This window comes from Gallinula chloropus (genome assembly GCF_964237585.1).
Source record: "Gallinula chloropus genome assembly, chromosome: 16".
NCBI lineage: Eukaryota > Metazoa > Chordata > Aves > Gruiformes > Rallidae > Gallinula > Gallinula chloropus.
In genome coordinates, this window is record NC_140101.1 from 3,837,700 (window position 1) to 3,861,469 (window position 23,770).

The 23,770-nt window shown below is 39.6% G+C and overlaps 1 protein-coding gene across 1 annotated transcript; it reads right to left on the reverse strand.

Moving 5' to 3' along the window:
• On the reverse strand, nt 1-22,497 carry OSBPL2 (oxysterol binding protein like 2). Its single transcript, XM_084271587.1, has 13 exons — nt 22,179-22,497; nt 14,538-14,685; nt 14,222-14,297; nt 12,216-12,350; nt 10,713-10,810; nt 9,836-10,018; nt 6,883-6,990; nt 5,895-5,984; nt 5,143-5,266; nt 3,126-3,254; nt 2,441-2,564; nt 1,675-1,765; nt 1-450 (listed from the first exon to the last, which is right to left on the reverse strand). Exons 1-13 carry the CDS (start codon nt 22,213-22,215, stop codon nt 348-350), a joined length of 1,446 nt encoding a protein of 481 aa, XP_084127713.1. The 5' UTR covers nt 22,216-22,497; the 3' UTR covers nt 1-347.
• Between the last annotated feature and the right edge of the window lie 1,273 nt (nt 22,498-23,770).

Sequence of the window (23,770 nt, forward strand, 5' to 3'; positions counted from 1 at the left end):
TTTTATTTATGTTAAGCAGTTTTCAAGGATGTTATGTGCTCTACCAGATACAGTGTATCTTCCTGACAAAGAAACTAGGGGGGAAAAAAATGAAGAACCAAAGGTCCCTTTGAAAATTAGTGAAAACCATGATGATTTCAGGTGCAGCTTTACGGAAAGAACAGAACAGTATATTTGGCAATCCAACGTTAGTGATAATTAAATCTTTTGATTGTTGACTGATAGAATTTTTGTTAAAATTTACTTATAAAAGCTGGTTTTTGCTATCAACAAAACCAGAGTAACTGGCTTGGAATGAAATCTAGTAACTAGATGTCCAGATGAGATGAGCAATTGGTTCCATAATTTCAGTATATGTCTGGACAGTCTGAGAAATTTCTATCAAAATAGCCACCTGAGTACAGCCAATCTGAAGTCCCAGTGTATGGGTTAGTGCCTTGATGAAACCATCTGGAAAATAAAAAAAAAAAAGAAAGAAAAAAAAGAAAAAGAAAAAAGGGAAAGAAAGAAAAAAAAAAGCAGAGTGAACAGTTATTAATAGAGGAAAAAGACAACTTTGCTTCTTTCACAAAACATTCTAAAAACACACTGCTAAGTATTTTTTTTATCAGAAGAAAGTGCTCAGAAATATTCTGAGCATGAAAAACAAAGCATTAATCTTCCTACACAATTGTCACCACCTTGCAAAGCATTTCTTCTTTTAATTCTTTTTACATAAAGTCAAGGAGGAGTATGAAATGGATTTTAAAATTGCTGTCCTATTTCAAATAAAAATAACATTGATAGTCTAGATTATACGTATTACTTCTCACTTTAAAAGAATGCCTGATCAGTTACACAATCCTTTTTGTAAACCTGTCCAAACAGGAAACAGTTTTGTGCTTTGCACAGAACATTAACAGATGCTCACTTTTTAGCCACGCTGGCTGAAAGCAATTTTATGTTCTCTGGAAGATATTTTCAAAGGCATTAACTGGAATTAGCCTGTAGTTGCTCCTCCAGGCTTTGGGAAGAGAATGCTTTCTTATTCTGAATTATATGAAATCATGGGAGCATCCTAAAGCTCTTGCCTTTGAAGGAAGCACCTGCAGCAACTGCCCGTGAGCATACACTTGACTGCACAGCACTGGCATCTGGAAAAGCAACCAGTGGGAGCAGGAGCCAAATGGCACATTACTCCGTGATGTGTTCTATGACTCAGAAGCCACTTGAGTATGCAATCAAAGAAAGCAATTTCTGAAGTATCCAAGCCCAGAAGTCCTAAGAAAGTGAAAATAAAAGGTCCTAGAGGGGCACAACTTCCTTCTCAACTGGCAAAAGCTGGACGGGAATTGGTTAAAGGAAAGATGAGACTTAACATTTCCTTCATTCTAACAAAACTCTGACCTCTGTAGGTTTTAAAGAGCAAAACCAAGAAATTCCAGCTTTAATGCAGTAGTTAATTATGACAGGTTTCAGCATTTGTTCTTAGATAATTTAGAGGACAAAGTTATCAGCAATTTTGGCTTCCAGCTACATTATTTAATTGGTGACCCAGCAAATGCTTTAAGTGACACTACAAATTGTGCTGTCATGCAGGAAATCAAACACACGCTGCCTGGAATAAAAACACTTCCAGCAGTGTACCAAACCATTCCAAGCATTAAACAAATGCCCAGCTTCCTTCCTCCTTACCGTGTGTGCCATTCCACTTCATCTTTTGCACGCTCCTTGCGAGCAGCTCTTTGTTTCTCTTCTAGTCTCTCTTTTTCTTTACTAGCCACATCTAACAAATATTTAAAGAGAAGTTGGTTATCTTAGGAAACTAGAAACAAAAAATGCAGGAACAATTGCAGAGAAATGAAATACCATTCATTCAAGCAAGAGAAAGCGTTTGCTGTGCACAATCTCACTGAGCAATGAAAATCTCAGGCAACAGAAAACTAAAGCCATCATTTCAGAGGAGTGACTACTATGGACACAGAGTCAAAACTGAAATGCTGGTATTTTATCTGCCAAAAACACTGCATCGAGAGAGGAGGACGCAGTGGGGGTGAGGCAGAATAAAGAGGGTGACTTTTCCACTCTTTGGCCATGTGTTTTTTCTGACAAGCGCCAGAGCAGCAGAGCATGCCTGCTCACCACATGTCTTTCCAGACAAAGTCCAGAGTAAGAGAGCATGTGTGCACTTCCCCCAAGTGAACAAACATGCAAATACATTGTGACATAGGACAGCAGTGTTGGGATCCAGCTGGGACACATTTGCTCTCTCAAACTGTTCTGGGAGAAACAGGCATCATACATTGCTCAAAGGCGTGTCCATTAACATAGGACAAAATGGAATTAAGGCTTCTCTGGGAATGAGAAGCTGAAGATGGTGTTCCTGTATCAACCAAGCTCCCTTTGGCCATCCCTCTGAAAGCATACTAATGGGAACAGATTTCCTCCAGCAGCTACATACCCATGTTTCCGTTTTCCATATTTCTGATATCTGGACGTAGCCGACAGTCAGTGGGAGCTAAGATCGCTTCCATGCCCTTTTCCAGCTCGTTGAGACTCACAGCAAAGCTGGTGAAATTGTACATCTTAAAAGCAAATCAAAAGTAACACACATGTTATTTTGGCAAAGTGGCTCTGGGTTCCCTACACCGAACAGATAGCCAACATCATGATTTTTATAGGAAAAAACCCAAACAAGCCAAAACAAACAAAAAACCCCACCCCACCATCCACACCTAACAGACCAAAAAGCCTTGTTGAAACTACTGAAGTTAATATCCAGCTGCTCAGTTACTGCATGGTTTGGAAGCCTTCTAACAGCAGGACTAGCAGAAGGAAATGTGTATCCATAGTTTAGGCACTCTAAGTGCAGAGATCTGGCAGGCAGGTTAAACTGAGACACCAGGCTCTCACTGAAGCAGCTGCAGGCAGAGCACACATTCTTCCTACCAACTTCCACACAGCACCAATGCTTCACCACAGGAACAAAGCAGAGACCTTGCTGTAAGTATAATTTTACTGCTGCAGCAAGAACTGCCAGTCAATACTGTCCATGGTATAGACAGACACTCCAACAGTCCCTTCACATTAATCATGTCCCCCTCAGATAAGCCACTAGCAATACACAGACTGATTGCAAGAGTTACCTGTGAGGAGTTTGGTGGCCTACAATTTATTCTCCAAAGCAATTTACTGCCTGGTATGAACTGCACTGTGTCTTGAACCTCTGGCATATCATCAGCCTCATCATTTTCAGATTTAATAACATCTTCGCTCTGAAACAAAGGTAATATTTGGCAGGGGAACAAAGGGAAATTGGACAGTTTCACCTAGAGTTCTACAGCAAATGGTGAATAATCTGCTCAAAATTTGAAATATTAAACTCTCCTGTAGTTCTGCCTCACCCCCTATGTTTAGTTTTTCCTCACTCTGTATACTGTTCCTCTTATTTTTATCCTAATTTCTTGCTCCTGGTATCTCTGAATAGTCTCCCACCATCTATGTACAATTTGATGTCTGTTTAAAAAGGTTAACAATAGAAAATTAATGACTTTCAGAATTCTTTTGTCTGGTTTCTCTTCTATCCCAAGCCATAGTTCAGTTTCACTTAACCAGCACTCATTTTCACTTAATATGACTACTACTTCTTCAGGATGAACTAACCAAAACTGTAATATAAACCACTCCCCATAACAGCCTAAGAAAGCTTACTACTTCATTATTTGCAGAAAACTTGTATGTACAATTAAAACACAGATACACCCTTATTTTGGTCTGATTTCCTATGATCTGATTTCTTACAACTATTATTCACTGCCAATTTTTCCCTACGAAGACTGTGTACTTAAGTTTATAAATACAGCATCTTTCCTTCCAAATTCTGTGTTACCAGATGCACCACTATAATGGACCAATAAAATCAAATGCAGCATTCTTCAAGAAATTGCTCCCAGAATCCAAAAGAATTTGACAGGCAGAGCTACACTGCAGAGTTTCAAAGGATTTCACTATGAGAAACATTTAAAACCACAACCACCAGAAGGGAAGTTTGAGGCAAATACCGTCCAGTATCACAGTTTTCCTCCCTCCCCTCGGTCCCACCCCACTTTCTATTTGCTTTCTGCCCCCACTGACATGGCTCGTTTATTTTATTCAAAAAATACCCTATTAAGTTAAACAGGGCCTGTTTTATACACTAGAAAACAGCTCCATATGGTTAAGAGTCCAATTTCAATCACTTGGTTTGCGTATTCAGTATTTTAAAAAAAAGAGTCTTTTAGGCTACTTTCCACGTCAACATCTGGTTTACTGTTAAGACAGTTCCCCATCTAAACATAGATTCAACAGGAAGGAAGAAAAGAAAGACTTGATTTTCCTAAGAAGAACAGAACCTTTTTATTTAAAAAAAAAAGTCAAAATATAAGCTTGCACCATGATGGAATCCAGAGCCAGAAGCAAGGCCTGTTGCTGGTCTGGATTCTTCCAATGTTAATACTTTTTTTTTAAAAAGTGTGGGCCCCTTAACATTAAGAATGATTAACTTCTGTTTAATTTACCATTTCCAATGAGCAACCAGGGTCTGCCAGACCCTGCTGATGCCAGGAAACCCTGCAGTCCTCTGCTGCACCATACGTTTTGCATTTCCCATATTACACTGAAGCTTTGACAGTAACTCACCCAATGCTGTTTACATGTGGTGAAAAAAACCTGTGTGCTTCCGCATCCCTTTGCTGTCAAGACTGTCTACATCATAAATTCTGAAAGGCTGCATCACCAAAATGCCTATCTGACTTTAAAAGCATGTACTTTTCTTTTTAATGCCCAAATCCTACAATTTTTACATCTGGAGCTGGCAGTTGAGCCATTTTCCTCATTCAAGGACCAGAACATCATCAGTTCGGGGGCTGATATTTGCTGACTTCTCTTTGACAGATCTCTAGCAAAATGCCATTTCTCTGAGCTCTCCTCAATACCAGCAGCTCACACTAAATTCTGCACAAGTTAGAAAGGCAATGCCTTCTCATGGGACTAATGCTGTCCATCTCTGACACCCACCAAAAGAGGGACTGTTTTAACCCTACATTCATCAGCATTTCTGTAAAGAAGATGTTTTCCTTTCCCATATTTCAGCATCTTTTCTCCCTAAAGAATCCTTAACCTTACCGGCTTCAATTTCTTCTGCTCACCACCTCTCTTCTCGTTCTTTTTGTAAGTCTCATACGTGGTGGGATCAGTGCACCATAAGCATTCTGTCCACTTGCCATAGATCACACACAGCTTCTTTCTGCTGCAGAGAAAGCAAAGGAGGCTTAGCTTTTCCTTCTTATAAAACCTTCTAAGCCAACTCAGGCAGATTCGGTATTAAACACCCAGCTTCCTAGTTTGTTGTATTTTAGGTTTCTTTGCAGATTGCTTAGCAGTCAGGTATTTGATAACACAAAGAAAAGGTTTCAGCTTATTCCTGCCTCTCTGGCATTCAGTCCTGCAGAACGTTCCCTCGTGACTTAGTCACATGCTTCTGCCACTGTTAAAATGAGCGTGCAATAAAGCCAATAGTTTACAATTTAGAGACTCTGGGTCACAAAACAAGTCTGGCTTTGACTAAACATTTCTAATAATAATATTCTCACTATTCTAAACCAAAGATTGGAATTGTGGTTGTACAATCATACAATCAGCTGCGACTACTCTGCATTTTCCCTGGATACCTTTATTCCCAAAGACTGGACTGGAGAGTTTTTCTAATAATGCTTAAAATGATCATGCTAGAAACAAGAGGTTTAATACTGACACAGAGAACAGAAGTGGGTTACAATCTGCATCACTAGGATGGTTACATCAGTTGTGGTCACGATGCCAGCAAAAGAAATGTCACAGTGCTCAGAAACAGAGATGCCAAGAGACTCATCACTTACTTTTTGTCCTGAATGTATCCCTCTACTCTGTGCAGCTCTTTCCCAAACAGTCCACACGGTTTAAAATTAAGGACACATTTATCTCCAGTACTGTAGAAGAAATAAGCACATGCTTAAAGAAGCAGGCCCCTAGACACATTAGTAAATTTACTTTTTTACCTTGTTCTGCTTTCTTCATATAGTTACAGTTAGCTGGGAGTAGCTATTTGTATCATCACTTTTCTTTAACTATGGTTATTATCTGACCAGGGTATTACAAGAGCCACAAAAATTTTAAAATTCCAGAGAAAGGACTAAAAAATAAAGGATGTGCACATGAAGACATCAGCCTCTGAAATCTGACTGAAAACATGACCGTACTTCTGAGTTTCATCTATATCTAAGTGCTATCCAGCTCTGCTGGATTAAACCACCCATTTATCGACAGGAAAACATGTGCAGAAGTAATACAGCTTTCACAAAATTATCTCCCTCATCATTACAGGAGGGAGCTGATGTTATATAGGGCAAAAAGCTTTTATATAGGCAGTTGGCAGAGCAGTTGACACGTCTAAGCTCACTTTATCCTGCTCTGCAGTCATTTTCTGTGCAGTACCCTTAAATTAAGACATCCTCTATTACCAAAACTAAAAAGTCTGCCAAACAGTAATCAACAGGTCCACTACAAGCCTCCAACAATTATTCAATTTAATATGTTTGGATTTAAATTTAATATCTGTTCTCTATCAATAGGGCTAAATTTGAATGAGTAACTCACAAATGGAAAACCTTTGTATCCCCTAAGCCATATAGCCCTGTGCCTTTTCATTTGTATTATTACCATACTAAGCCCTACTCAATGAACAGTTTGCATCTGTCAGAACAGACTGGGGACTGACAACAACAAACCCCTGTGTATCTGACAAAACCCAAAACTATCTGCTTTGTAACAAAAGTGACCAGGCACGATCCCCCCCAAGCCAACCCTCAGCTTTGTGAATAGCATTACCTGTGATTTACAATTTCTACCGTTCCGTATTGTTCTAACCAGAGTTTACCAATAATTACATTATGTACACAACAGGTTGGGTTTGTCCATGTGTAAGCTTCGTTATGTCTGCAAAGAAAATAGGGGGGGGGAATAATAATTCTCTTGAGTTTGAGATGGAACATAAGCCTGTTTTCAGTTCCATTCACAGCAGAGCAAAATATTTAGCACTCCTGTGAACAGCCAACAGTTAACTTCAAACCAGAAGAGAAACAGGCTTTATAGGCCAACAATGTGTTCTATCTAAACATCAGTGCTACTTCATAGAATGATATCCCCTTTATTTTAGTTCCTCCTCATGGAGTTGAAATAGCTCATTTTCCAGTTGCTTTGCTTCTGACTACAAGCTCCAGGCCAACCTAAACAGCAGCCCAAGAATTCACCTTTTTTGTTTGCACTTTAATTTAAATGTGATGAAATATAATCACAGGAGAACCAGACTGACCAACTAACACCTAATAGCATCTCCTATTCAATTACTGCAGCAGCACAAACTTCTTGCTAAAGCACTTTCTTGTAAACCTTTATCACAATCTGCATCACCTTTCAGTGATAAAAAAAGCACTAGATAGAAATATTTGAGTCTTCTAGCCAGGTTAGTCACTACCAGTTCTGACAAAGGTTTGGTATGAAGACACTCCTCGAGGGCTGGTCAGATTAACCCACTTAAAGAATTTTTCATTCAGTGTTTTAACAAACACTGAGTGGCAAAAGCTTCTGAACCTGAAGAGAACGACACAAGGCAGCAAACTGCATTAAGTGGTTCCCACAAATAAGCCACAAGTTCCCACATCAGTATGTGAGGTCTCTTCCAGTGTCACTGGAGGCAACTTTGGGAATGTGTGTGTGGTTTTAGGGGGGTTTTTTTGGTTGGCTGGTTAACACCAGCATGATACAACAGTGCTATATTCAAGCTTCATAAACATGACATTTAAAAATCCAATTTATTACTCAGTTCTGTCTTTTCCCCCAAAGATGTACTGAAAAGAAGGAAGAGTTCTAGAATTGAAGAATTTTCTGCTTAGTTTCATTTTGGTTTAAACGTTCTGTGGAAAGCTTTACAAAGATGAGATAAGATCCTAAATCCTTAAAAAAGTATTATTCTAAAAGCGGTGAAAGCATTAAACAACAGGATTCCCATTATCACTGGCTCAGCAGAGTCAAAGCTATCTATTCTCACTCATCATTCCATGCTGGTAGAAGAAATGCTGAAGTTACCTGGCTAGCAATCAATCCATCTGAAGAAACACTGCAAACTCTATTTTAGTATTAAATGTAGAGAAACAAGCAATGTCCTATTTGTAACAAATGCCTGGTACTTCTACTAGCAATGAGAGAACACTCCTATTTAATGTTTCCAACTGCTCTGGCGTTTTCCAGTACAGAGAGAAAACACAGATCATTGAAGCCTGACTGTTTTCCACAGCAAATTGTCTTCAAGCATACTTTAGAACAATGACTACTCTTCAAGTGGGGGAAAAAAAAATACCAGAACCCCCCAAATTCATCCCACTAGCCTCAGCACACATTTTTATTCATGAACTACTTGACACCAAAAGCTGCACAGCATAAAACAAAACACTTGTGCTGATAAATTGAAACACTTACTGCACTGGAGAAGAGAGGAAGAAGGGTGTTTTCTAACGTGTTTTGAAAACACAGACATGGTTAACATAAGTGCAGCACTCAGCATTCACTTACAGTGTTCTTTCCTAAACAGTTACTCCTTCACTCAGACCCTGAGCAGTTCTCAGACGACTCAAACCAACAGAATGGCATCAATCACAACAGAGGCTCAAAACGTGACTTCACCTTGTGTTGCTAACCTGAAGCAATTCCTTAAAATAAATGCTTTAATTGTTTATATTCCAGTTAAATTCGACTAAGAATTTCAGTGGTCTCCTAAAGGCTCTCTCCTGCCCCAGACTTTATTATTGTCACACCTACATTCCACACAAACATTCACAGTGCTTTCCACATTTGGAAGGAATTTCCTCTATTTCCATCATTATTTATATCCAAGACCAGCTCATACTTTCATAAGCTTTACAAGGTTTGATGCCAGGAGCTCCACAAATAAACTATATATACACACTTCCAAAAGAAACAACAGGAAAAGGCAATGCTCAACACAGCTGGCAAGTTGACTCTTCATTGAAACCAAATGTCTCCAAGTTTCATAAGCAGATATTTTAGAACAGCCTCAAATGTAGGCCTGAGGAAAGCTTTTCTAAATCCACTTTTAAGAGTTCAATGCTTTTTCTCCAACTATTATCTAGTGCTTCCTGAGTCCTGCTTGGGAAAGTTCGAGAGTCTTTGAATCATCAGGGCACAAAACAACTCGTGGAAGGTCAGGTCACTTATAAGACACACATGTACTCAGAGACAAGCCTAGGAGTGATCTGGAGAGGCATCCTCAGGTTTAACAGCAAGGTGGTCATATCCAGGAAGCATTAAACAGGTGGCAAGGCAATCCTGACAAGTCCCCTCAGACCAACTCTTCTGAAGACACAGCTCCTTCCACAAACACATGCACACAGTCCATCAAACCCAACAATAATATTTAAAAGCAAGATGAGCTTGAATAGCCTGGAATAGAATTTTATCTCTTTCACAAGCCTTCACAGAATTAGTTTCATTCACAGAATCAGAAGCATTCAAATTTTAAGAAATGCTAATTCTCATAGTGGAAAAGGCACAGCATAAGGTGAAAGAACAGAACCCTGCAGTTAAGCAGTGGAAACAAACTTGTAAATAAACTTTTACAACCTCCTCTGCAAGAAGCTTTTAGATAATCACCTAAGAGCAGCCAATAGGGTGATTACCACCTATCTTTTTTTTTATTCAGGTAAATGTTAAGGAGATCAATTAAAAAAAAAGAAAGAAAGAAAAGGTATTTGCTTCTCATACTCACTTCAGAAGCTCCAAAGTAATTGTTCCACGAGGCTCAGCTTCTATACTCTTTCCCCAAAATTTTAGTTTGGGATAGATTGATCCATGAAAAATAAAGTCCTTATTGAGGCCTTCAGAATAAAATGCACTAATAGGTGGGTGGTGGCTGACTTGCTCAGATATAAATCTAAATCCTAAATCCTCCCTAACAAGGACAAAAAAACAAAAAATCATTAAACAGTAAGTATTTCTTTGAATGTTAAAAGAGAAAAAGCGTGACTTGATACTTAAATTGTTGACAGATTTTTAGATTAAACTGAAGGTGAGACTCCTCTAGTCCCATGACATATTTACAATTCATGAAAGAATTTGTACTCTGAACACTTCCTCTTTATACCCAAAACCCAACCCACATGCAAACACCTAGGTGACTTTCTACACAGAAAAGTATTTGAAAAAGTCTCACTGAAATAACTAATGAAAATCCTGAAACTCTTTGGGCAGCAGGAGATGGTCTGACTAAAAACTTTCTTCCACTGCAGACATTGCCCATTTATTTAAGGCTGAAGTCCTTCAGACTAACTCCTCTGACAGGATCAGCAAAACACCACTGAAATCAACTCATAGTGGCTAGTCAGGAAGGGTCTTTGGTGGAAGGACATGAACAAGTTTTTCTCTGAATAATTAAAAGAATACTCCAACTAAACCCAGAAATAAAATCATTAGCTTTTATAACAACTTCTCAAGGATTTTCAGATAGTTTTGGGAAAATAATTTTAGCTATAAATGTATTTTAGTAATTTTATTCTTTAACTTCACTAAACCAACCAAGCTAGTATGAGCATCTAACTACTCAAGAACATAAATAGCCCCAGCTCCCAATTTGAATTAATTATTACCTGGTTAATTCGTAGGTTTCTCCTAACAGTGGGTTAAATGGTTTGCCAGTTCTCTCCCACTGAGAAGCCACAGCAGAAACTGCAAAAGCAGCTACAGCCTATAAGCAAATTGAGAACACACAGTTATGAGAACAGTAGATTACAACTCTATTTTGTTTGTTGCACACGACATTATTTTGTTACTAATCCAAAAAGAAAGTGCTATATATTGCTTAAGGCCAAAACATGTGTAAACCATAGGATAAGTGATACAGAAGTGGGAAGATACAAGCAGTTATTAAGAATACCATTTCCAAAGAGATTATTTTTCTGTAGTAAATTTGGTCAGGTTACACATTGCCCCATGCAGAGGATAGTCTGGCTTTTTAAACCTACTTTTCTCCTATTTTGACTGTCCCCCCACACTCAGATCATTGGGACTTTCCCCATTGTCAGGCAAATGTTATCTCTAACACCAATGGGATTTCTTGACTGATTCCAACAGGCATAAACAACAATCAGAAGGTCCTGCAGGCTGACAAGTAGGGGTACGTATTACACAAACACAGAATAAAATATATATGGTCCAGTTTCAACTGAGGTGAAAACAGAGCATTAAGCAATACTAGTATAACATTGCAAACCTTACAAGAGAACTGGGGTTGGTTAGCCTGGAGAAAAGGAGGCTGAGGGGGGAACCTTATCACTGCCTACAATTACCTGAAAGGAGGTTGTAGAGAGATGGGTGTTGGTCTCTTCACCCAAGCAACAGGTGATAGGATGAGGGGCAATGGCTTCAAGCTGGACCAGGGCAGGTTTAGATTAGACATTAGGAAAAAATTCTTCCCCAGAAGGGTTATCAGGCACTGGAACAGGCTGCCCAGGGGGGTGGTTGAGTCACTGACCCTGGATGTAGCAGATGAGGTGCTCAGGGATACGGTTTAGTACCCGTTAACGGATGGGTAGATGAGGTGCTCAGGGATACGAGTTAGCAGAGGACAGGTGTGCTTGGCCTCTATCTCAAAGGTCTTTCCCAGCCTAGAGATTCTGTGATAACCTAATGTCACAGGCCTGATTCCACCATATTCACTTCCCCATGGCAAGTCCAGCCACGCACTATATTCTACTCAACACAACAGCCAGTTTGGGAGAAGAGTGGCAAAGCCTGCCTCTGTTAACAACAATTTTTCATCCAGTAACTTAAAGATCACAGAGTCACTCAACAAATCAATTTAAAGCCAAAACTTCATCTTCACAACACACAAAACCACAGAAAAAGAGTCACAATTAAAGCAGCCCTGAAAACAGTTGAGGTCAACAGTTAGTTGGCTCAAACTCCATGTCACAAACATCCAATCCAGTCACTATGAAACAAGAAACTTGTCTAGACAGACACACATGGGCATTCTTATGATAGCCCTGGAGAAAGAAATACACTCAAGTGAGAAACTGTCTTAAAATGAAAGACTCCATGAGAGAAATAAGTCTTCTGGACTAACCAGAAGGTGCTAGGCATTAAGTTACCTGCATTCTTTCCAGGGGGTCTGCATGACTACAAGCCTTATTAATGAGGTATATATGTTCCATATATTCTGTTATCCGTTGAAGGAAACTCAATGGCTCATTGAAGACAATAGGCATCGTAATCTTAGACAGCTCCTAGGTAACAAAAGGATTAAGTTCATTTCTTAGACACAACAGTAAGTTAACAACTGACAACAAGAACATTGGAAATAAGCTGTGGGTTAATTTATTTATGGCATTTCAAAAGACATTTGGCAAGCCTAGAGCAGACCTCCAAGTGCTACAGCTGAAAAGGGGCTAGAAGCACTGCAGAACCCTGCTAGCAATCTGAAAGAATAAACAACTGCAAAAATCGATCCAGCTAACCTAGTAAATTCAAGAAAAAAAATGTTACCCTCTATTCTGTGGTGTACATAAAATAGAAGAGGTTAAAATTTCCACAGATAGCAGCAATAACGTGCCAACCAGCTCATTACGATATTTAAGCACCATGCATTCCTTTGAAACTCTCACACAGCCATTTGCATAAAATCTAACTGTTTTACTGCAGCAACTACAAATTATTTTTTGAAAGGAACAGTTACATAAAGAATAGGATTTGAATTGCTCTAAAAAATTTTAGTGGCTTCATTTAAGCAACCTGTTATTTGTGTCAGAATGTTTCTCATTTCTCATGTGGATACAAGACAGACATGAAGTTCACACAGAGATTTCCAATACCCTGGCTCTTTTACTATAGCCAAGCAAATCTGGCTGCTTTAATTAAAGAGTTGTGCTCATGACTGAACACTAAAGCATCATTTAAGTATTTACAACGTAGTGGAAAGGAGAATGCCACCAGATTAAGTTAGAGAATCATAGAGTGGTTTGGGTTCAAAGGGACCTCAAAGCCCATCTAGTTCCTACCCCCCTGCCTTTGGCAGGGGACACCCTCCACTAGCTCATGTCACCCAGAGCCCCATCCAACTGTGGAGGAGTCATCCACAGTTTCTCTAAGCGACCTGTGCCAGTGCCTCACCACCCTCATTGTGTAAAATGTCTTCCTTTTATCTCATCTAAATCTACCCTCTTTCAGTCAGTGCAACACTTTCCTCAGCGTCACAGGCAGTAAAGTCAAAGTAAAGTTACCCCTAACTGACTTAGATTGATTCAGTCCAGTGAAGTGCCTTAGTGGCTAGGGCACTCATCCTATCAAAAGGATTTTTGACAGTACAGCTGTATCTCTTAGATGACATAAGCTAAAGAAGCAGAAGGACTCACTGACTTGTCTGCTGCATTTAGAGAGGACTGCACTGGCAGACCTAGACTAGACATGAGTGTAATTGCTTAACGCTGCTGAAAAGCAGCTAAGGCAGCAATGCCTCCTGTGTTGAGCAGTTTTCATTCCTAATGAGAATGAAGTAATCAAACATGGAACTGTGTTCTTAACTGATTAAAACAGTGGTGATGGCATATAAGGATGCAAGTGTTGGGTTCCTTTAACAACACAGAGCAATGCAAAGGTCTGTGTTTCCAAGTCTAAGAATAAATCTTGTGATCCAATTACATCACACCATTAGTACCCAAAAACTCTAACAGATCCCAAACTTTTCTAATCCCTTTAATCAGAGGAAAATTGGTTTTTTTTGGCACAAACTGCTTCTGTTATGGGGAAGAATCAAAACAAAGCCCTAAATCACACTTTGCTAAGTAAAGAATTAAAAGAAAAAAGGCAGAGCAGGCCATTGCATTAATCAAACCACATCTGACTATATTTTAGTGGTTTTAGTCTAGTTCTAGTAGAACAGCATTAGAAATGCCAATCTACATGCTCCAACAGCTTAAGCAAGTAAGGAAATAGTACTGTTGGTATTTAGAGAGCTGCAGTTTAATATGAGGTTCCCTGAAGGAAAAAAAATGGAGAGAATGTACCAGGTTTTATTCTGCATTTGAAATTATAAGCAACAAAATTAACCAGTTGAAGATACAAGACCTAACATCAGCATATTTCATCCAAGCTAACTTACCAGTCCAATGCATTTTTTTAATATGCTCCACACACTAAAATCACTTCTGGAAAACATTGGGGCAGGTAATGATGTCCTGTAATTGAAGAAAAACCACAAAAGCCAACTGTGAGTATCAGCCCCTTAAGCACAAAGACATTTGTAGGTACTGAAGTGCTTATAAAGGAAGCAAAACGTTAACCTAGAGTTGACATAGGAAACAGACAAGTTAAACATCTTTTCAGTTCCAGAGAAATAGCCTCTTTCAGTAAGAACAGTAATGCCCCAGAAGATAACAGGCCAGTATGTACTCACATCTCATTTACTATAGGTTTACCTGTGCCTCTTAATTCCATTTTCTTGAATCTCTGTCTCTCCGTTATGCTTTCCAGTCCTATTGCTTTGGTGTGGATCTAGATCAAGCATTTCTGCAACTTTATGATTTGCTTCTGAGAAGTCTCCTGAAGAATTGTCAGAATCAAAGCCTGTATGAAAACCATAAGGCAACAGTTTTCTTAGGAACCTTATTATGCCACAGAGTGCCACTCAGATTTTTTAACTCTCACACCATAAGTACACTTGTACAGGGTTATTTTATTTCAAAGAATATCAGAGTGAAAATCCTTCATTAAGTGACCTAATTTCCAAGAGTATTTAGAGCCAAGCATTGCATTAGAATCAAGCATTCTCAACTCATTTTCCACACTGCTGAATATCAGCCTAATTTAGAATCTTACGAGTTCTTCAGTAACTCCTAATCAGATTAGCTGTATTGTCTCTTCTTCAGAGCTGTGGTGTGATTACAGTAATTTTGTTCAGTTATGTAGTTTTCCTCAAAGACCTTAAAAATTTAACTTAGCCTACTTATACTGCTAACAGGCAAGGAGAAGGGGGGAGAAGAAATAATAACGGCCATTTCACAGTCCCACAGAGAACACCCAGACTACTAGAGCGACAGAAATGTAGGGTATCTGACTTCTTTTTGCCATCTGTGTGCACAAACCATATGACACTTCCCTAATGGTTACAGCAAGAACCTGGGGACTTGAAGATGAATCATTCCCCGAGTTTTAAAAGCAACCTAAAGCATGACCTATAGTAAAAGGCTCCGTTTTTTGTGACCCAATTCCACCCACTTGCACAGATTGCTACTGGAAACAGTGTTTTAACTAACTGCTGGCACCCACTGTAACACCATGCTTCAAACAGCTTCAACCATACCAAAAAGTAAAAGGTTAAACCCACAGGAGTCTACAGGAGCACAAGGCTCTGTGAGCAGACAGCCTGAAGTCCAGCTTGGATCAAACCAACAACCCAAGCTTTTAATGATTTGTTAAAGTCACACTACTTCCCACACACACACTTAGGGTAACAACAATGTATTCCACACATGACTTTAAACAGAAAAATTGTAAAAGGCATTTTATACATACATACACCCACACACGTGGTCACTATCAGCACCATACGCCTTCAGTCAATGCTGCCACAGACTGACAAGTCAGCAACAACAAATAAGGATCAGCTGCAGCATCAACAGAGCACCCTACACCGATGTGGTAACACAATCCCCCCCTCACAACTGTCATAGTATCACAGCAGAAAGCACTGCTGCTCACTCAGTGGAATAAAGGAGCATTTTTGTTGATAATAATCCAAAGAGCATTATGTCCTTCCCGAGTGCCACAAAGGTCAATTCTTCATCAAGAACTACAAGGCAACTTCACTCTTCAGCTTCCAATTTAAGAGTCAGAATCCAGAAGCACTATGAAGCTGTGTATTTGCTGGCATTCCAGCCTTGCCACAGTTTTAAGGAATACTCTAACATCATTTTTGTATTCCTTTCATTCCAGCTATCATAACCTGGGCAACCATTTCTCCACTGATGACACCACATTCATCTACAGCCTACCCCAAAGTCCATCCAGGGGTACAGAAAGATTATGAAATATTACAAAGCACATAAGACTAATGTAGGAAAGAAATCAGCTTTTACAAAGATTATTTCAATTACAGATAGAAAATACGTTGTCACCAACTTTTTTCACTTAGAAACTATCTATCATAAGTAGTACTTCTGCTGTTCTTGATAACATCTCCAACAAGGTGCTTTTACTTATACAAAACAGTTCATGGAAGGGACACATTCAGAAACAAATCCCTGCATTTTTTCAGGGATGAAGGTCATGCCAATAACATTCAAAACTGCACAAGGAAGTATCACTGATATGATCTTATTTGGCAAACAGCAGCCATAATGGCTGATGTCATGTATGAAACCATCTCCTACATTTTGATGTCACAAGTATGTAATTACACAGCAATAACCACACCTTAGCAGTCTTAGTACTTAATTGGAAAGTATGATAGTCATACATACATTCAGGTCATTAAAATGAAGACTACCCTGAAACACCTGTCTTAAGAAAAACACACACATGTCCATCTTCAGTCACCCCACAACAAAATATTTACTATTTTAAAGTGGCATTTCTTACCACACAGTAGCTTTTTTTTGGAACCTGTGACAGTACAAGGAGATGGAAAAGGCAAGTAGTGTAGGATGTAACAAAATCATTCTTATTAGTTTGACTGATGAAGTTGGAAAAAAATAGATGAGCTTTTCAGTACATGTGCCCTCACTCAGAAAGCTGAGCAAGCACACACAAGAGGAAAAAGCCTCACATTTAACAGGTACCTCAATGAGATAAACACACTGAAATGTCTAAGTAAAGCTTCAAATAGAACAGTTGACTGGCTTATAGGGGAAGGGTTATGAAAAGTGTTACTGGAATTACAGCCTTTACATTGTACCCCAAACCTGGCAAATCCTATCAAATCTTCATTGTTTTTATCCACACTAGTCTTTCAGAATTGATTTTGTCCTGTTCCTATACAGCACAGCAAGAATTTAGAGTCAGGTTTCTGAATTATTTATGGACAACAATATGTCAATGCTAAGTAAATAAGTGACAATTCTATAGCAAGTGTCTCACATACTAAACAAGATAGAAATGCTTGCTGAGAAAAGTGAAGGTATATCAGAAGTGTAAAGTCTGCTTTCTTAGAGTTTACCTCCCCACAATTACTTTAAAAACCAAAGCAACCACCCCCTCCATCCCACCCAAAAATAAAACAACACAAGGGTACCAGCCAATCACTAGACTTCCAACTACACTTTAAACCTTAAGTATCAGCTGGCTTGTCTGCTGCAAGCCCATTGAGAAAGTTTTACAAGCTGCTTCTTAGTGAAGTTTTAAGTATTAGAGTTCTGTGAAAACACATCCAGAGAAGCTTCTTCACACAGAGGATGTACTGATCTAGGATAAAAACAGTTTACTGAGATTACTTGGTTTAGTTGTTCTAATTTACAGAAGGAGTCTTTCTCCAGGTGGCATTAAAGCCTTGAAATTGCCAAACTGAGTAGGTAAGCTGTATTATAGGGCAGTTTTTATACTGAAGAAGCGCTGGGATGGATAAAAATTGGGGTTTATAAAGGGGATAGGGGACCACCACAGAAATAAAATGTCAAAAATTAGCTTAAAAGTCCCAATTTGTGCGTGTTAAGGGGGATACAAAAGCTTTTTAAAAGGTTCAACATTTTCAAAGTCAAATATTTAAGTTGGGTGCCAACATTAATCTATTTCAAGAGCTTAAAGAAAAATGACTTGCCAGTAACTCTAGTTTTCTTAGCCTTCTTCTTCCACATCCTGCAAATGAAAGAAGTCCACTGAGGCTATGCTATACATCCACCTACGAGGGAGCAGGGAGGCACAGTGTTGTTCGAGTCACACGAAGACACAGACTGCCCCTTTTGTACAGTCAGCTACTTCCTTAAATGCTAATTAAGCTTTGTCACTCAAGAGAGAACAGGAGTCAAAATAGCATAGTACTGAGAACCTTCAGACCCAAAAAGGGCTTGATGAATAGGGATAAATATGACAGAAGTGCAGATAGCCAGTGAAGTGGGAGGGAACCTTCCACTCCACACTTTTGGAGGGTCTGGACATGGCAGGTCTAGACCCAGTAATTGCAGTCCACATGGTCACAACATATGGCCATATTGCACTGCTGTCCCAGCAGGCAGGCTGGCCTTTCACAACAACTAGTACTTCAATAACTAAGCATTGGGTCAGAATCCACTGATTCAGTTAGATCCACGTATTCTGAAAATACATAAATTTGGCAGCAGCATTAAGTTTCCAAGCAATGGGAAACAGCAGGGCAATGTCCTCACAAATACTCTGGGCCAGATTAACTTCCTGGGCATGGAACAGGACATTTCCATGGAAGTCCAAGTTGATATTTAAAAAAAAACAAACTCAACTATTGATCTTTGTCAAAAATAAATTACCCTGGTAACTAGCCAAGCATTCTCCTGTTCTGTGACAATCCTTTTGCAAAACAAAAGCAAAAAGATACCAGACAGATCCACTGAAGGATGCAGGTCTAAGAGCAGCACCTGATGACACACAATCTCCAACAAGTCTGCGATGACATTAATAAATCCAGGGTGACACAAGCTAGAAGCAAATGATCAAACCTACATGCTCCCTGTCTCACATAACAATACAAAGGATCTGGAATTCAAAGGAGTGACCATTTTACCCAACCCAGTCACAGAAAACTACTATTTGGGAAGAAGGAGATGCTATGCTATCAAGAATTAACTGAAACCATAGGTAACATTCCCAAGAGAAGTACTCATTCATGATGTAAGGATGTCAGGTGTCCAACTAATCAGCAATGCTGATGATCACATGAATGCAAAGAAACTTCTCTCCATGGAAACTCTTAATTAGTCACTGACTCAATTCATCACCTATATATATATATATATACACACACACACAGTGTCCATCCTGCACATCTGCACGTGGAATCATCATCCAGTCAGTGTCAAACTATCTGCCAGGAAGGCTATTACCAACCACACAGCATGCAAGCCCATCACATGAGCATGTCTTTTGGATGCGATAGGGACAGTGTCAGAAGCAGGAAACTTCTCAGGCAAAGAGATAAAATCCAGCACAACGAAACACAGGGGGTCTGGGATAGACTCACATTCTGGAAGTGATGCCATTGATTAATACCTACAGGAAAGTTATGGCTTCCTCAATAGTGAGCTCCTGGTATCTTACAGGAGGCAGCACACCACTTGGGCTGCTGCTGATTGCTGCAGAATTCTAAAGCATAACCTCCCACCGAGCTCAAGTGCTCTCCTAAGCCTGGTTTGCTACTTCCAGGACACAAACCACAGTGCCCAATTATTAAAATCAGTGAACCTGTGGGAATTGCTGCAGATGGAGCCACGCTCTTCACTCCCAAGAGAGATGCAACAATATGTTTATTGATGTGAACCGACAATGTAAAGTTTGATAGTGAATGTGAGGGTGGTTTAGCAGGATTACAATGGCACTGTGTGCTGATGAGTTACTGCAGAGAGGACAGGGTCAGACAGAACTGCCAGGGAGACCCTCCTGCTGAGTCATGAGGTTCTGAAAAGACCCCCCTGCCTTTTAAACTTCTCAGAGAGGAGCCTAGGTGTGCCTGGATGCAATGCTAGTCCCAGACTCAGTCAACAGTGTATGTCTAAAGCACTATGGTGCATATGCTGTTTTCATTTCAACATGAAGCTAAGACACTGCTGGGAAGTGTGCTTGTTCCTGGTAGACATGTCTCAATCCCAGACTTAGAGCAGAATAAGGACATGTCTAAGTGCTTGCCCACCTACTGATCTGACCTAAAGGAAGGAGTGTATCCTTGGAAAAAACAGACCAAGGAATCTGCCAAGAATACTCTTTTTAATCAAAATCTGTAACTCCAGATCCTGAAATTTTCACCGTGTGACCTGAAAGCTCACCTTGGCTCAGAAAGAACTTCAATTCTGAACTTAATCTCCTGCAATTACTGGGTCTAGACCTACCATGTCCAGACCCTCCACAAATTAAGAGACAGGCAAGGCATGATCAGGACCCTTTAGAACCTAAACTAAAAATCAGCAAAGCACCATCTGAAAGATACACAGTCCATGGTGCTAACAGGACCAAGGAGTTGCTACAGGCATCGGCAGCTGGGAAATATGAATGCAGAAAGACCCAATTGCAGTTGTCCTTAGCATCACACTTATGTCTGGCTTGGACAGGACACAGGTACAAAGAATGAGGTGTAAACTTCACCAGGTTTGTGCAAATAATCCATCAAACTGACAGCACCTTCTAAAGCATCTAGCTGGAGAAAGAGATTGAACACCTGTCTTTAAAGATAGTCCTGAGGAAGGAAGAACATGAAACAAACTGTTCTAAAATTAGCACTCTTGTTAAACTAAGTACCTGTGGGGCATGCTCCAGGGCAACATATAAAAGGGAAAAAAACCTTCAATCTCATTTAATTCCTGGAGTGGCTGCTGCAGAGCGAACACCCTCCATCAGCAGAGGGCTGTGCTGAGGCTTATCAAGACCCTGGATCTTCTTTTGCTTAGAAACTTCTGACATAATATTCCTCCCTATGGAAGAATAAGATTGAGACAGGACAAATAGTGCTCACAGAACTGATGCACAACATCTCGCTTCTGAGCGGAGACAGCCAAGACTGCAGCATACACGAACGCCTCACGTACAGTAGCTCAGAAGTTATTACCACCTAGAGCACTTTCAGGGAGAAACAACCTTGTGAGGTTGAGGAAAAGAGAAAAAGAGGAAGAAAAAGGACAAAACAAGAGTGTTCAAACGCAGAGGACTCAGACACCGAGGGCTGTGTACTTCTGCAGCAAGACACAAAGGAGTGTAGCAACATCAAAGCTGTGCAACACAAACCACATCCTTAGAGGCACATTTTATTCACCTCTCTCAATGGGGGGAAAAGTATATAGTTCATTTATGGCCATGGTTCTGAGTTCTTGGAATTGAATGATGACTAGAGATGTACAGGAACAATCCATTGTGTTTTCAATATTCTTATGGCACAATGATTGGGTTTTACTCTGGAGTCCTAGCCCCATCACTCCTAGCTAGCATGAATGCAATCCTGATGTCTTTCCCTTCTCTGTGACATAACTGTGACATGTCCTATGCACCCTGCTGTCAGTCAAGTTGCTTTACCCAGCCCCCTCCATTTACTCCTCACGTGAATTTCCAACCAGCCAAGTATAAGTGTACTTTACCCACTGGTTATCTACCATGCCACTTCCATTATTTCAGCTTCCATGCTTCCCATTATTCTCTTTTCATTAAGCACACTACTCTTACCATCGCCAGCATTTCTCATTTCACCTCTATTACAGGATTTCTGAGACCACATTTAAGGGGAAGACTTGAAAACAGTTTGAGATGTCTGAAAGGATTTCTTCTTTTTTTATTAAAATACTTTATGCATTTTATTTCACCACTCCAACCGTGTAAGGGTCTTACAGATAACCATTCATCCTTATTAGTTCAAAGAAAAGAACTATTTGATACACTGCTCAAGCCTGAAGTGATTCATGCTTGCTTTTCCAGAAACAACCCTGGATTGCAAAGACTTTTGGTTCCCTATCTTGAAAGCACACTTTTGTAGTAATTTCTCACTAGAAAAAATTTTCTACCTCAATTCTGCAGGATATTCTTTTCCACTAAAATAAATTATTAAAAAAACAACCCCAACCCATCCACAGAAGGTATTTCACCTTTCAATGGGTCTTAAAAGCATTAATTCTTAAGCTGTTAAGTCACCTGCATTTTACACAAAATGAAAGCAAAGCTTTTCTAAAGGACTGTGACAGTGATAAAATGATAGTCAGCATTAAGTTTTAATTAAAAAAAACCCTCATGTCAAAGTCTGAACCTGAATTATAATTCTTCCTTTCTTCTTTTAAGAAGATAGCACTACAAGATTTACCAACAGCAGTTTCTTTATTTCTCACAGTACTGTATTACCAGCCCCTCACCACACACACAATGCAGCTTATACTTTTTTTGGTGACCCTGTGCCCATCACTCACCCGTAACGGCATCATAAAACTCTTCTTCACTATTCATCCTTCAGTGTGAAATCTCTGTACAGCCAATCCAGCTTCCTCTAATGCATCGTTGAACTTGGTTTCAGGATTAAGTATCTGTGTGTGGTTGAAGTCTTCTTTTGCAAACACCCAGCTGCTTTAGATGATCTATTTGACAAGACAGTGAAACAGAATTAGCAACTTCCACATTTCTTCTGTGCACAACCACTCACACTTGACAAGTATTAATTTTCCTATTTCTTCCTATGGCAAAAGATGGATTCTTGCATTTCTAAGTAAGCAGCTGCCTTTGATGCCAAAGTCATTCTGAAGATGAATACTACCTACCAGAACAGCAGCTGATGTACTATGCCACAATTCTCTTACATATATACAGAGTGTAATTTTAAAGTAATGTATATGATATATATATATATATATACACTATACATTACTTTAAAATATACCTTATTTACTGCAAGTTAGATTTCAGGCAAGTACAGCTAGAAGGAACAGAGAACTGAAGAAAGAAAGAGACAGCTGGCAAAACAAAACATCCCTGCTTCAGCAAGAAGATAAGCCTTACTGCACCCCTAACCCAGAAAGCTGGGAGCAAGAAAAAGAACCTTATACATCAAAATCTCACTGATGCCTAAAAACATTGGGCCTCACTGTACACCATGCAGTCAGCATCTAGTGACCATTAGACAAGTCTTGTCAGGCTCCTGCTATGGACTCTTGAAGAGATAACTTGAGACTTTTCCCTCAAAGAAACCACATGTTTTTCTCAGCAGAGCCAAGCACACTGCAAACACCCTACAGATTTATGAACCATCCCAGCTCCACTTACTTTATGGATAGACTAAATTAAACTTTTTTTTCCAGATGGCTGGCAACGATGTAACATAAACATTTTTACTTCACCCAATTTTAGTCAAGGGAGAATAATGAGAAAACTTAGTTTGCACTCTTCCAAATGTTCATCAAGTCCCAACAAGAAGCAAAGTACACAATGACAAACGACAGCATGGAGATGCTATCGATATCTCCTCCAAAACAACCTCAATCTGTCAGCCTCAATTTTTTTTACCATCCTTGAAGATCCCATTGCTTTTGTGACAGCAGTTTTTTCCAGAGTAATTATAACTTGCACAATTCCACTCCAGTTAAGAGAAACAAAGCGCACTCTACTCCGAGCAGAAGAGCTTGCCATGTTTGAAGCCAATTCCTTCTCTCTTCCTCTCTGCAAGTCATACAACTGCATGAGTCCTCCTGTATTTCAAGTCTTTTTACCTCACTGCCCAGAACAAAAGCTATTTCAATGTCTCGCACACATACAGCCTTCCAATTCTCCATGCATAAGGAGGAGATAAAATAGCCTATTTTGGAACTCATCTAAGTTAATAAATGTAGTATTTGCCTTGAAGTGTTATGTCTGTCAAGGTCAGGTATCTCAGTTTGTCACTTTTCCCTTAGGAACTCCCTATGTTGCTTGCCACCATAGGATTTTATATCAGTCTCTGCATTATGGCAAGCAGCTGAGCTTCCACATAATCTTCAGCAATTATTTACTTATTTACAATTCCCCACATCCA